This window comes from Cygnus atratus, chromosome 11 (genome assembly GCF_013377495.2).
Source record: "Cygnus atratus isolate AKBS03 ecotype Queensland, Australia chromosome 11, CAtr_DNAZoo_HiC_assembly, whole genome shotgun sequence".
Classification (NCBI taxonomy): Eukaryota; Metazoa; Chordata; class Aves; order Anseriformes; family Anatidae; genus Cygnus; species Cygnus atratus.
The window spans coordinates 4195715-4208837 of record NC_066372.1 but is presented as its reverse complement, the minus strand read 5'-3'; the positions used below and the strand labels follow the sequence as shown (position 1 = coordinate 4208837).

Below are 13123 nucleotides of genomic sequence, written 5' to 3'. Positions count from 1 at the left end.
GTAAGCCAAGCTATTACGATGTTAATTGAAATTTATAGTTCTCGTTGTGTTTTACCTCAAGATTTTATCTTGCTCAAAATGAAACACAAGGTGAAGTTTAATGTGCAGAATCAAAGAAAGGTGGTCTGCGCCTATTATGCACAAAGCATTTTTATAGCAAATTCCTTGTAAAACCAGCAATATGAATTAACATAAGTGCAAAACACAGCTACTAAAAGAGGCCATACTTCTGTGAATATGCTTATCTTGCTTTACTTCCAGCTAAGGTAAAATTTACATTTATCCCCTCCAGACTTAGAGTATTAGAAATGCAGTCAGATAAGGAGGAAAACTAATGTTCACTATGTATGGCTTAGCCACGAGGGCAAAAATGAAATTGACTTTTTCAGTCACATTAGAGGTTTAAGAAATGCAGTTTTGTGATGCACTGTCATACTCCAACAATCACACGAATACAGACTTAATGTGTAGTGTCACAAATGCAGGGAAAATGGTTGTATCCCCATGTAAATGATAAAGATCCTCCACAGTACTTCTCTCACAAAACACACTGCAGAGTTATCTCTTTCACTCAACGATATTCATCACGCTTGAGGTGAAAGGCAACCTGCACTAGGCAACTCAGAAAATGAAAGCTTCACCACTGTCAGATAGCTAGAAATTTTTGTTCTTAGTAGGAGACTGAAAAGAATACTTCCACCCCAAGAAGATTGGAACTGCTACCAGTTCAGTGTGTATTTTCAAACTAATACATTTTTAATTTAGCCTTCAGTGGAAGTTTTGTTAAAGGTCAGACTACCTTAAGCCTATAGTCTCCAAATGTATAGATTTCCACTGAGAAATGTTTGTTTTCATTGCAAATAACTACATTTTCCAATAACCACAGACAGTTGTAAATATCACATTTTAAGGGAACATAACAAGCAAACAAAAAAACACAAGCCCCAATATACGGATTGCCAGACATTCCATACTACTGATTTTTTTTATAACATAAACATTTCAAAAAAAGTATATCTTTTTTTTTTTTTAGGATATTTACCTTTTTTCTTTCCTCCATATGTATCTGCTGGGATGATGATACAAGAAAGCAACAAAAAAGAGAGAAGTTGCAAACTTTTCATTTCTTCTTTCTCTGAACGAGATTTAGGAAATTCACTGCTAAATTCTGCCAAGAGATGGGAAGAAAGGACAGAATGATCAATGCTTTGCAAGAATTCCTTTGCCCATTAATCATTAACCTTGAAATCTTCTGTTCACTGCTCCATTCTTTCCTTTTATAGAAAAGGAAACAGAATTTGCCTATTTCCAGCCTCTTCCTTTTTGTTTTATGCCATTTGCAATGGAAATAATTTGGAACTGGATCTTCTTACCTTGCTCAACAGTGTTCAGCTTTGAACACAGCAGACTTGAGGGTGTTTGTGCTCAGAAATCCTGCTAAAGGCCATGGGTAGCTAACTCAAATGTGGTTGGTCAGCAGCTCAGTCTGAACACATTGCAAAATAACCATGAGAGCTGAAGGTTAATCTAAATATTTCATTAACGTAGACAAATCCCAGTATGGGAAACATCTAAAATTCTCTGTTTAAGAAGAGCTTCTCTATCAGTGGTAAAGTTAGTACCAGATTTTGGATAATTGCAAAACGTTTCAAATTAAGTGAACAAATTTTTATCACATAAAAAAATGACAAGTGGAGCACAACTAGCCAACATCTCTCTCCACTGCCAGTTAAACAATCATGTGCAAGTGTGTGTAATAACTATAGGAGTTTCAGAGAAACGGTGCCTACGAATACAGAAAGTATTATACTGGAAATCAAAGCAGAATTTTAATTAAAGCAGTGTCTTTAAATGCCACAGTGACCAGGTGTGAAACGCAAAGTGGGATGGGGAAAAAATTCTCTCAGGTAGTCAGCAAGTGTTACCGTGAAGTGGGACCCCGCATGAGCAGGACAAAGTCCTCTCCTGAGGGCCCAGTCAGCGTCAGACTGGAGCATCCCAGTATTCCCAGGTAGGTCGGGGTTCCTGAGACATACCTGCACTCATTTTAAACCAATGACCTGCCAATAATGATGTAGCTGTGGCAGCACAGGCCTTAGCATAGATTGCAAATCAACCTGCATTTCCACTAATTGTTGAGTTACCAGCCCACAGGGGTTAATGTTGCCAACTTCCACTGCTACCTGCATACCTTTCCTAGTATATAATTAGCCAGAGAGGTCTATACTATACCTTGCTGCCATGCTTTACAGCATTGCAAAATTTTCGTTAGAAAGAGGCCTCTGACATTTTCTCATAGGTTCTGAAATTATTCCCTATGCCAAAAATGTTGTTTTCTAAATACAGTGATACAAAGTTAAGAAAAACTTTTTTTCAGAACTTTCTAACCTCCTGAAAGTTGAAGTGCCTTAGAAAAATAAAGTTTGAAGAATAGAAATCTCTGTTGTTAGGCTGCCTGATCCAGAGTACTTTGTTTACATACGTTTGAAAGAGTTTTGCTAGGGCTCTGTTTTAATCTTTTATAAGTACTCCTCTTACAAACAGGAATAGGTCATTCAGTTTGTTCTTTCTTGGTGTCACTGGAGGTCTAAATATATTCTTTCCTAAATAAGGCATTTGCTTTTAAGCTAGGTTCTTGCCATATGGATGGTGGAAGTGCAGCTGTTTCTTTGGCACTACGTTCCTGAAGCTGGCATGGAAATTGAGTTTTGCAGGCTGAGTGTGTGCATGTGTTGGGGTTCAGGGCTGCCCAGCCCTGAGATTTTTCTCTACGGAAAAATCTATATCTTCTTTCCTGCAGACCTTCTTGAATGTACCAACATCAGCAAAACTAGGGAGAGTCTCTAGAAGTATTTCAGGAGAGCTAAATGATGCAAAAGAACAAGCAATCATTGGTTATTAGGGAAGACAAAAGGCCTGGGAAAATGCCTCCTGGAGCATGGAACCTGGAGCTGGAACTCCTGTTCCAGCTGGAGCTGGAACAGCTGGAGCTGGAACAAGGAATTGCCATTGGTCTTGGAAAGATAGCCCTTTTGATTTGGATTTGAGAGGGAAGGGGAAGAGATGTTCTGGATGCCATCAGGGAATCTGCGACAAGAATTCAGGCTGTGATGTTGGACAGGAAATGTGTATTTCAGTAAAGTTAGCATTGGTGGAAATTACTGGTATGATTTAGTACAACCTTGCAGTGAACAACAGGAATCAAGAAAGTAGGGGAGTACCGAGGGGAGAAAGCTTAGGAGCTCGTTTTTTCTGCAGACAGGAATTGTTCAGGAACAGGGTGATAGATGTGTCAGGTACTGACCAACTGTTGGATCTTTGTGAGGAGCTTGCCTGGGAAGAGACTGTTGGGATCCGTCCTTAGATTTACTTCTCGTTACAGCACCCATCTGAGAAACCAAAATGGCACTACAAGCATCTTGTGAAGAATTGGGTTTCATCAGCTGGTGGTTGGACTTCATGATCTTGAAGATTTTTTCCAACCTAGATGATCTAAGATTGCTTAAAGTGGTAAGAGGAAAACTGGGACAAGGAGGAGTCACAAAAGGAGGGGGAACCAGGAACCTGCCTTTCCCCCTGCTATCTGCAGCAATCCTACGTCAGTCGTTGCTAGTATTCATTTATTGTTTCAGGTTTGACAGAATATCAGCAATAACAATAAGAGAGCTAGGCAGTGCTGCAGGAATATTGTACAGTATTTGAATGAGAGATTCCACAATGTATATTCAAGATGAGTTTATGTAGCACAAAATTGCATGCTATGGCACATTAATCCACAGAGAACAGATGTGATTGTGTTCTGGAGGAAGGAGCTGCTCATGATGGCCTCTATAGTGCTGTTACACTGGGTGCTTTCCTAGTGCCTGTTTCTTTTCCCTAGATCTATTCTCTATTTGATTTGCATGAGTAGTTCCAATTACTATCTAGTCATAAAGAAAGGAATGCATCTCCTGCAATGTAATGACCATTAGAGGTAGAAGACTCCTGATAAATAATTTTTCTGTGAATCCAAATATTGAAATCATAACCTTCACCAACTTCAACATGTTTATCTGGTCACTTGAGGAAGGTACCTACTTTGCCTGAGCTGCTGTCTCTCCTCTTGGTTAATGGTTATGTTTGTATAGTATATATAATATTCTACACACATATAACCTAAGCTGGCTTTAGGAATTAGTTTCCTGTATAAAAAGTATATATAGAAACTATAAAGAAAGATGGAAGAGTGATGTAGGAAAAAGACACGGTGAACATGCAAGTCACACTGTGTCCTAGCCTGTCCTAAGAGCGAGGGGACGATTTATTCTTTTGAGTGGGCATTTGTTGCTAGCGCTCTGGGTAAGGCAGTGGCATATTTTTGTATTTGCAAAAATCTTGTTTCTTAAAAACAGTCTGAAATTAAATTCCTAAATTTAAGGTTTAAATATGTTAACCATAAAATGTAAAGGATCCATTTAAGAAAAAATAATATCCTTCTACCAAATTAGTAGATCTGATCTCTTTTTTTCTGTAACACTCAGCATTTGCATATTACTTCATTTCCCATGGTGAAGTCACTCATACCTACTGCAGTGTTCTGGATTTTTATTTATTTATTTTTTAATACTAAATTCAAAAACAGATCATCCAAATTGTTCTTCTTTTCAACACATTTCTTCTGTGGAACAGATAAAACATATTTTGTGTTGTGTGGATGCAAATGCTTGTCTACTTTACATGAAATAGAACTTTTTCTTAAACACACAGCTTCCAAAAATAAACTTCAAGCTTATGTTACTGTGTTTGTATCTGGTTTGCATATATATATTGTAAAAGGGCTTGATAACCTTCTCTCTTCTGCTAGAGATGCTGCTTGTACAACATACACCCAGGAGGTATGCTCTTAATCAGAATCCCCATCTGCTTCTTGGCTCCTGTTCCAATTATAGTCAGACATCTTGCACTTATTCACATCTATAATAAAATTGATGGTTTCACTATTGAGAAGCAGCACGTGACTAATGGTGCATTGTACCAGGCAAGCTTTTTACTTAAATATATCTTCTTAATCCAATTAAATAAAGGAACACAGAGCAGAAGTTTGACAGACGTACAATTTTTTTTTTTCCTGAGATCAAACTGTTCATCAGGATGGCTTTCAATCACCTGAAGACCAATAACATTGTAGTACAAGATGTTCTTTCAGGTTTAGAAGAGATTTTATGGGCCAGAACTTCAGCTGGCATAAATTGGCTTCTGTGAAGCTATAACAGTTTTCACAAGTTCAGGATCCACCCTCTGTTCCTATAATTACCCACAGACATCTGAAAAAAGATTCATGTGAATGGTTATACTAATATATCTGAGGTTATAGAGCAGGAAGATTTTTATGTGGTTGAATTTTTAATGCAATTTTTAAATCCAGAATTTATCCTGCCAGTTTCATCATTCCTAAGATTTTTTAATATCAAATAACTCTGAAGAGACATTTTTAGATGGAATTCTGTGTGGATTCATGGCCTATGTCAAATGTAGAACAGGTTCTGCGCATCTGAAACTTCCTTTCCAGCAATACCTATTGAGGAATCAGACTTTTCGGTATTAAATTCACAATTAAATAATTGATAAGCTAACCTTGTTTTCTGATATGGAAGAAAACCACTTGTTTTCATAAACACAGCCCCGTGAAATAAGGATTCCTTTTATGAGATGGATTCCATACTCTGTAGCCCCTGATAAAGTAGCTTTCTTCCAGGACTTATCACCCAGAATATTGTCTGACTTTCCCTGAAAGCATGGTTGGGACTAACAATTATGTTCATGCATTTTTCAGTTTTCTTGCAAGTTTAACACATTCTATATAAGTGTGTCTTTTCATAATTTTTAAAATATGCTTCACTGAATACCTTTTATTAGAAATAGCTGTAAACAGAGAACCAAACTGCATCTGCCAAGCAAAAAGAGAACTGTGGGGTAAATGGGTCATGTGCTCCTACTTTCAACTAAAGGATAAAAAAAAAAGTTTATTTCCTTCCTTGTTGGTATAGTACTTTTTGTAACAATGCATGGCTTGTTTAGTTGCCTTAGAGGAATGCTATTTCTTGGCTTATGTGGCTGCCTTTCTCCCTCATGGCTACACTGTTCACTTGGGGCATGTCTGAAAGCTTCACAAGTCAGCAAAACACAGATTAGATGAACAAAGGGGACAACAACTCCCAATAAATGTGGGCTGCCCACACTTTAGTGTTATGCGTGGAATATTCTGTGCCCGCTCCTGCCTTAAAACAGGTAAGGAGCTGAACGACTCCCTGCCTTTCTTTACAAGTAGTTCTTCTCTTCACAAATACTGGGCTAAATTTCTGCATAGTTATGCATTACTGGATAGGGTTGTCCAGCCAGGCTGCAAAATGTTTCTCCACCTGCATTCAATCTAATTTGGGTTTTCACTGCTGTCAGTTCCCTATCTCAGAGGTGATTGTGTGGCCTCTAAAATTTTGTATTGAATTTATTATTGTTAAAGCAAAATTTTCATAGAGCTGTGATCTCTAACATGTAGGAAAGCTTCCATGATTCAGCACTGCAGTGTCATGCTGTAAAGAATAGATGTGGTTTTGGTAACCATGGCATGCCTGCTGCTGATACTGTTTCTTCTGTTTATGGCAAAGTGCTGTAAGCCTGTATGTAGAAGTGTGTAGACAGGACATTTCTCTTCATTGGACTGTGTATGAAATGGCTAAACATGTGCAACAAATCTCATTGGAAGACTGAGACCCAATCCAACCTCCTCTATTTCATTCCTTTTTTTTTGTTTCCCCCCCCCCCCCCCCCCCCGGGAATTGAGCTTTATGGTTTTAAGGAAAAACAACACAAGTGCAATGCCTTTTGAAGCTGCCTTGCTTGTTCACCTCCCTCACATCAAAGAGCATCACATCTGAATGAGATGAATACATGGTAAAAATAACAATGCGCTCCCCCTTCCCTTTCCACTACGGTGCATAGAAGGAGGGAGGCTTTTTGATAACAGATATAAAGCAGACTTGTTTCACAAATTGATTGATGGCTCTTATGAATAAAGAGGACAGCAAGAACGAGACAACTAGGGGTTATTGTAGGCAACATATTTGAAGAGAATACACTTGAAAACACTTAAAATAAAAGGCAGAGAACCATGCCAAAGTGAAAGAACTTGAAAGACATTAAACATTCAAGTACTGATTGATGATGACTCTTAGGAGTTAACACACTTACAAGAGCAAAACCTGGATTTGTCTGTGGAGTTGCTGTCACTGAAATTGAGTCTTTATGAAAAGGGAAGAGCAAACAAACAACAAAGGTGAATGAAGAAGAATTGGAATTACATACACAGAGTAGATATGAACAAATAAATCTGAATGCTGAAAGAAAAATCCCTTTGGAAAAAAGGAAAAACAGTGAGAAGAAAAAAAATGATATCTGAATGGATACAAGTCTTAATAGCATAGGCAGACTAATCAGTAGTAAAAAAACATTTCCAGGCAATCATTTCTCCTGTACCCACTGACTGCATCATTTTCAACACGTCTCTGTAACAAGTGGCTCTGGCCACCACGGCAAGGGGGCAGCTCCAAGGACAACACCGAAGGTCAAAATCAGGAAAAAAAAAAAAAAGAAAAAGGGGGGGGGCCTTTCCTTGAGACATCCTTCATCACCCTCCCTCACTCTGAAGAGCTTCCATTCTCTCCTCACCCTACTGTTTCCTTGCTCTAACTCAGTGCAGCTAGCATCACTTTGGCTTTCTATTAGCAAGTGTAAAGAACTGGGAGGATGAGAAAGTATGGGCAGTAAGCAGACTGAGATGGTTAATTCCAAATGCTTGCATTGCTCTGGGGCCTGAAACAGCTCTTGCTAGTCTTCTACCAGAAGTCAGATACTGGACTGGATAGACCCTTAGACCTGATGTATTGTGGCAGTTCCTACATTTCTACAAAATTAGAGATTACAGAATAGAAAATTGGCTTACCTAAGGGATGGCAAAGCCTTAAATACTTCAAGCATCAGTTAGGATAAACATACATTTAAAAGCTTCTCCAAATTTTCTGAAAATCTGGTCTGAAAAACTGCCTGAAAATATTTTCAGGAGCTTTTCCTTTCTAAAATGTCTGGAGCTAGACAGAAGAATGAAGCAGTAAAGCAATATTGGAAGTATTTAACCTTTTTGAGCCTTAACATTTCAGCTCAGTTTCATGTTCTGTTTGGCATATATTTTTGAATCAGTTTGACCAGTCTTAATTGATTTGGGACAAGCAATGTGATATTTTTAATGGGATTTCTGTCAGAAGATTGTATCGTCAGCTGTTTGCTTTTTTTTTTTTTCTCCCCTTGGTAATTCTGTAGGTGTAACAAGGGAATTTGACACAACCTTGTGGTTTTTCAGTCTGCTTTCTGCTGTGGCAATGGGAGATGTGGTCCACGGGGTTGGATTTTATAAAGGTTATGCTTGTTTGCAAGTTCTTCTGGAAAAGGCACAAGCTTGTGCTTATTTCTTATAGTAAGATGAACATATCTAAAAATTTCTGTTGTCTTATTTCTAAAGGTGCAGCTATAAGACTGGCATCCCAAGTGACCAGAAGTCTTCAGCAAATGAACACCATTAAAGAATATGACTGTTAGATTGTAGCTTGTAATAAGCAGAGCGATAACTGTAGATTATGTTTTTGATACTTAAGGGAAAGTGTAGGAAAAGCTTTTGCCAGGCATAAGCTATGGATCACTCATTATTCTCTCACACTGACAAATCTCAGACTCTTTCATGAGCAACAAAATTATTTTAAATTTAAAAAATATATACACCCCAACCACTTAAAGTACAAGTTGACATCTTAAAATGAAAAGACCAAATATATGTCTAGATAGTAATGGTTAACTATCATTTGCGTGGCTGGCGGAGTAATACATATGCTCAATATACAAGAGTGAGCACAATGTCAAAAATGAAGAGCCAGTCAAGCTGGAGGAGGGTGGACTGGTGGTTTCTGCCCACATACGTCTTGTCAGAATAATTCCAGTTCAGTTCACAACAAAACAGCTAAAAAGGCAGAGAAGTCCAAAGACAAAACCCTTCAGACAATGAAAAATGCTCCTAGCTAGTTTCTAGCCTAGCTAGTTTCTAGTTCCTAGCTAGTTTCTAGTTTCATGCAGTCAGTTTGCTTCCTGCATTCTCCTTCCCTCCCTGTTGGATGGAGAATGCTGCTGCTCCCTTCAGTCCCACAAAAGCTTGCTTTTTTTACTGGAACCAGACCTCACCTAACAAGGGAAAGGACAATGTACACAAAACATGTACCTCATTCTTCTTCTTGTCAAGGCAAAAGATGGTAAGTAGTGGTTATGTGGGGAGGTATGGTAGATATTTTAGTGAGTTCATATGAGAAACAAGTTTCCTAGAAGCAGCTATCCCTTTTTGAAAATTTCTGCCTGTATTTTGTAATAAATAAAATTCAGTGCTCAATGATCTCTTGTTCACTTCAGTGACAAATGTAGGCTGGCAATCAGCTTGCTAAAGGGACTGATTACAGCGATTGGGAAGTTTAGTGTTACTGAATGGTAAAAAGCATTGATAACTTTGTTCACTGAAGTGCAAATGAAAATAGCCTACCAGCAAGAATTGAAATTCTTGTTTCTCTGTTATTTCTGAAGCTGCAAATCTTTGTCTCCTGGATTAACCACAGGATAATTGATTAAATGTATTGATATTCCAAAGTCCATACTTGTTGAAGTGATTCACGGCAACAAATCAGTGTTATACCTGAAGGGACTGTGGCTATGAATTCAAACGAGTTTTGGTAGCATCCTGTGCCGATGTTCCACAACTGAGATGAGAAATATGAAGAGCTATTAAACACTGAATTTAGCACAGATGTTTCCTGTTAAAACATATTAGTAAAATTCTGGTATTCAGTAGGCCGTTAGTATCCACCCTCCATCTGTGGTATTAATTTCTAGGATTTCAGAATAGAACAAAAAAGCAGATATATAATATAAAAGAAGACCCACTGGGGTGTTTTCTCTCCCTCCACTTTCCATTTTTCTAACGATGTTGCTTGTTCTGTATATGGAATCCTTTTATGGGGGCAACATGGATAAGACAAAGCTAGTTCTCCATCTGGGAGTCACACATTGCAGCCAGTGCACCACAAACAAGCTTTTGAGCATATGCTACATACATAAGTGATGATGGAGGAAGGCTGATTGTGCCCTTTGCATAACCATAGTATTGTTTGCCAAATGACCAGTCTGTGCTTGCGGCTTTTAAGTAGCTTTTGTTTAACAAACTGCTTAGGAAGTGCTTTTGCTTGAAGAGGAAGCTGAGTAAAGGGCTGAAGGCAAACTGCTGAGTGATTGGGTGAGTGCTGTAGGAACACCACAGGTCAATAACCAAGGCGGTTGCCACAGACCCACTCAAATGAAATGGTGGCAAAGCTCATCTTTCTGTAACTTGGTGGGAAGATAAAAGAGAAAGCACCAAGCATAACAATAGTTTTGTCCAGAACATGCATTGCAAACAGAGACACAATTTATTGTGTAAACCATCTTTTCAAGGCTCTTTCAGGCATTTTTATTCAGTGTTGAATGTCAGCTTTCCTTTCTCGCCCGCATAGATATAGGCATTGGATATATGACTTTAAAGGCTTAGGGATCTGGGGATTACTTATATTTTAACTTCTGTTTTCTTCTACCCTTCGGTGTTAAGTTTGCACCAGAAAAGTGAATTCCATTTGCAGAAGTCCATAATGCCTTCTGAGACAGAACAACAAGATCCAATGTAATATTAAAAGACAGGGGTACAGCATCCTGTAAAAGTGACTTAAGATCTCAGAAACTTTCTTCAAAGTAAAAGAGATGCTTGTGAAGGTTCGCCCTAAAACATAGTTTTAGTTTTTGAAAATAGCTTTAATGCCTTGATCAAGAATTACAAGTACCAAGGAAAGAAGTAGATTCCTGATGCTAAAATTGCACATTTTTTACTGTGAGGGGAATACCAGGATCCTGCCATCCACTGGGGGAAGAACCTCACTAGCCCTGAGCACATCCACCTTGGTTCAAGTGAGGACTCTGCAGCAGTCAGACAAGGCTGTTATAATGGTTCCTCTCATCTTGAGCACATCAACCAGCGTTCAGAGACATAAAGAAATTGAATCCCTCATGTAAGCTGCAGTTCACTGATCCTCCTCCCATTCTTCCAAGTGTTAAAATTATGTAAATACAATTTATTTTCTATTCTCGAAGGCTGAGAAATAAAGCTCTAGGACATGATTTAATCGCAAAATGTTCATCACCATTGAACTGTGATTTTGGTTTTTGTTTTTCTACTAGTTTGGCATTTTAGATGTTTACTTTCCAAACACTAAGAACGTGTCCCTGAGTATGACCATGGCAGTATCACTGTGGCTGATGCTAGAGAAATGATAGGGTTGGAGACATTTCGTTTTCAGTCTTTTTTTGGTCTTTAGGGACTTGAGTCATCCAAATACTTTAATTATATAGCAATTTCTATAAAGTTCAATTAAATTACTTAAGAGTAGGCACATACTTAAAATCTGGTTTAGGATTTCTCAGTAAAGGTCCATTTATGTGATACAGATTCTGCTTTCAGTTACCCTAGTGTAATTCAGTTGTTTCACCAGGGCGGATGGATTTGTATTCACAATGCTGACAGCAGAGATTGCCCCAGATTGTGATGTAGTACCAAGAGGATTTCCTTCATTCCTTTTTGCCTAGTCACTTTGCATGCTGTTGTCATTAAGCTGTTGTGGCTAGCCATGGATGTGTTTTCCTGGTATGGGGTGATTTGGTGCTGGTACAGTCACTGGTGCAAGGTGCTGAAAGTCTCTGCTATTGTACCTTTCTAGTAAATAGCAAGGGAAAGAGGAATCTGATTTGATCTCCAGAAAGACCATTAAAAGTTTCAGCCCAGCTACAGCAGATCATCAAGGACTGTTTCTATGCATTTTTAAAAAATATTTATTAATGATAAAATCTAATAGCATGACAGTGAGTATTGTCGTTTCCAGCTATTTTGTCTTTGCTTTTGTTCTGTCTCCCGTACTCTGCCACTGAGAACTATTTCTCTCTTTCTGTCTGCATCTTATCTCTTGGCAGTTCTCTCCCTTATTCTTTACTTCTTCCTTGGCACAGGTGAGACACATTTCAAGCTCTCCTGAGAAGGAGGTTACCAAGCCATCTGTATATGTCTCCCACTCACTGTAGCATTGTTTAAAGGTTAAAAGGAATTGACTGATAAAAATATTGTATGATGTCCTCTGCAGCATCAGGAAAAGCTGGTAAAAAGTGTGCCCAAGGCAGATGTGTTTAATGCCACCATTAATATTGTTTACAGACTGGAAAGAAAAAAGCAAGGAAAAATAGCTTTTTGGCTTCTCAAGCTGTTTTTTTTCTAAACTGTTCTGTTGCCTGTTAAGAGATGTCTTTAAACAGTTCTGCAACATTCAGCTTAAAAACATGAACAATAACATCATATCTAGTCTTTAAAATCCATTAGGAAACAGGTGTTTGGATCTGGGTTCTTTCTGTCTCCCAGTTTCCTGTTAGCTCATAGGTAATGCACTCAACTTTCTTTTGGCTTGGATGTCCCATTGAAAAGAGGAGTTTAGTAGTATTTATTTTTCTAGAATGTGGTGAGGTTGAATGAATCCTCTGTAAATGACAATGTATTTTCTGGAGAAAAGGTGCTATATAAGTCAAAGCAATAGTTCTGTATCTAAATGAATGCTTCAATCTAGCAGATGGGAGTAACGCTTAAGAAAAACGTGGAACATTTTTTCCCTTGCATATTTCTGCTATTTTTGTATTTCAGAACTCACTTTGAAGTGAATGCCTGTTAAACGAACATAAATGTTAACAGAATACATTTTCCCACACAGTTATATGTTCCCACATCAAAAACTTTAAAGTTACTGGGTTTAGACTGCACACATTACCAGGGCAGGCTCTCAGTGCAGAGGCAAACAGCCACGCCACACTCTATTTGCTCAGCTTTGCTCCTCTGCAGCGGGGTCTTGCTCCCTCCCACCACCTACCTATATCTGTTGGGATCCTGCACATTTCTTCCTGAGGAAGATAATAGCTCTAGAAATGTGATGACTATCTT

General features: G+C 38.4%; 1 protein-coding gene across 4 annotated transcripts in view; it reads right to left on the bottom strand.

Annotated features, from left to right (window-relative positions):
• Positions 1 to 13123, bottom strand: part of LIPC (lipase C, hepatic type) — a 73216-nt gene that overhangs the window by 48492 nt on the left and 11601 nt on the right. For 3 of the 4 annotated variants that reach the window (XM_035553955.2, XM_035553956.2, XM_035553959.2), the window contains exon 2: positions 1043 to 1168. In XM_035553955.2, coding sequence (XP_035409848.1) covers positions 1043 to 1168 — 126 coding nt within the window. Of the gene's footprint in view, positions 1 to 1042; positions 1169 to 1373; positions 1500 to 13123 lie in introns of those variants that run through there. The other variant, XM_035553958.2, reaches the window with a different exon arrangement.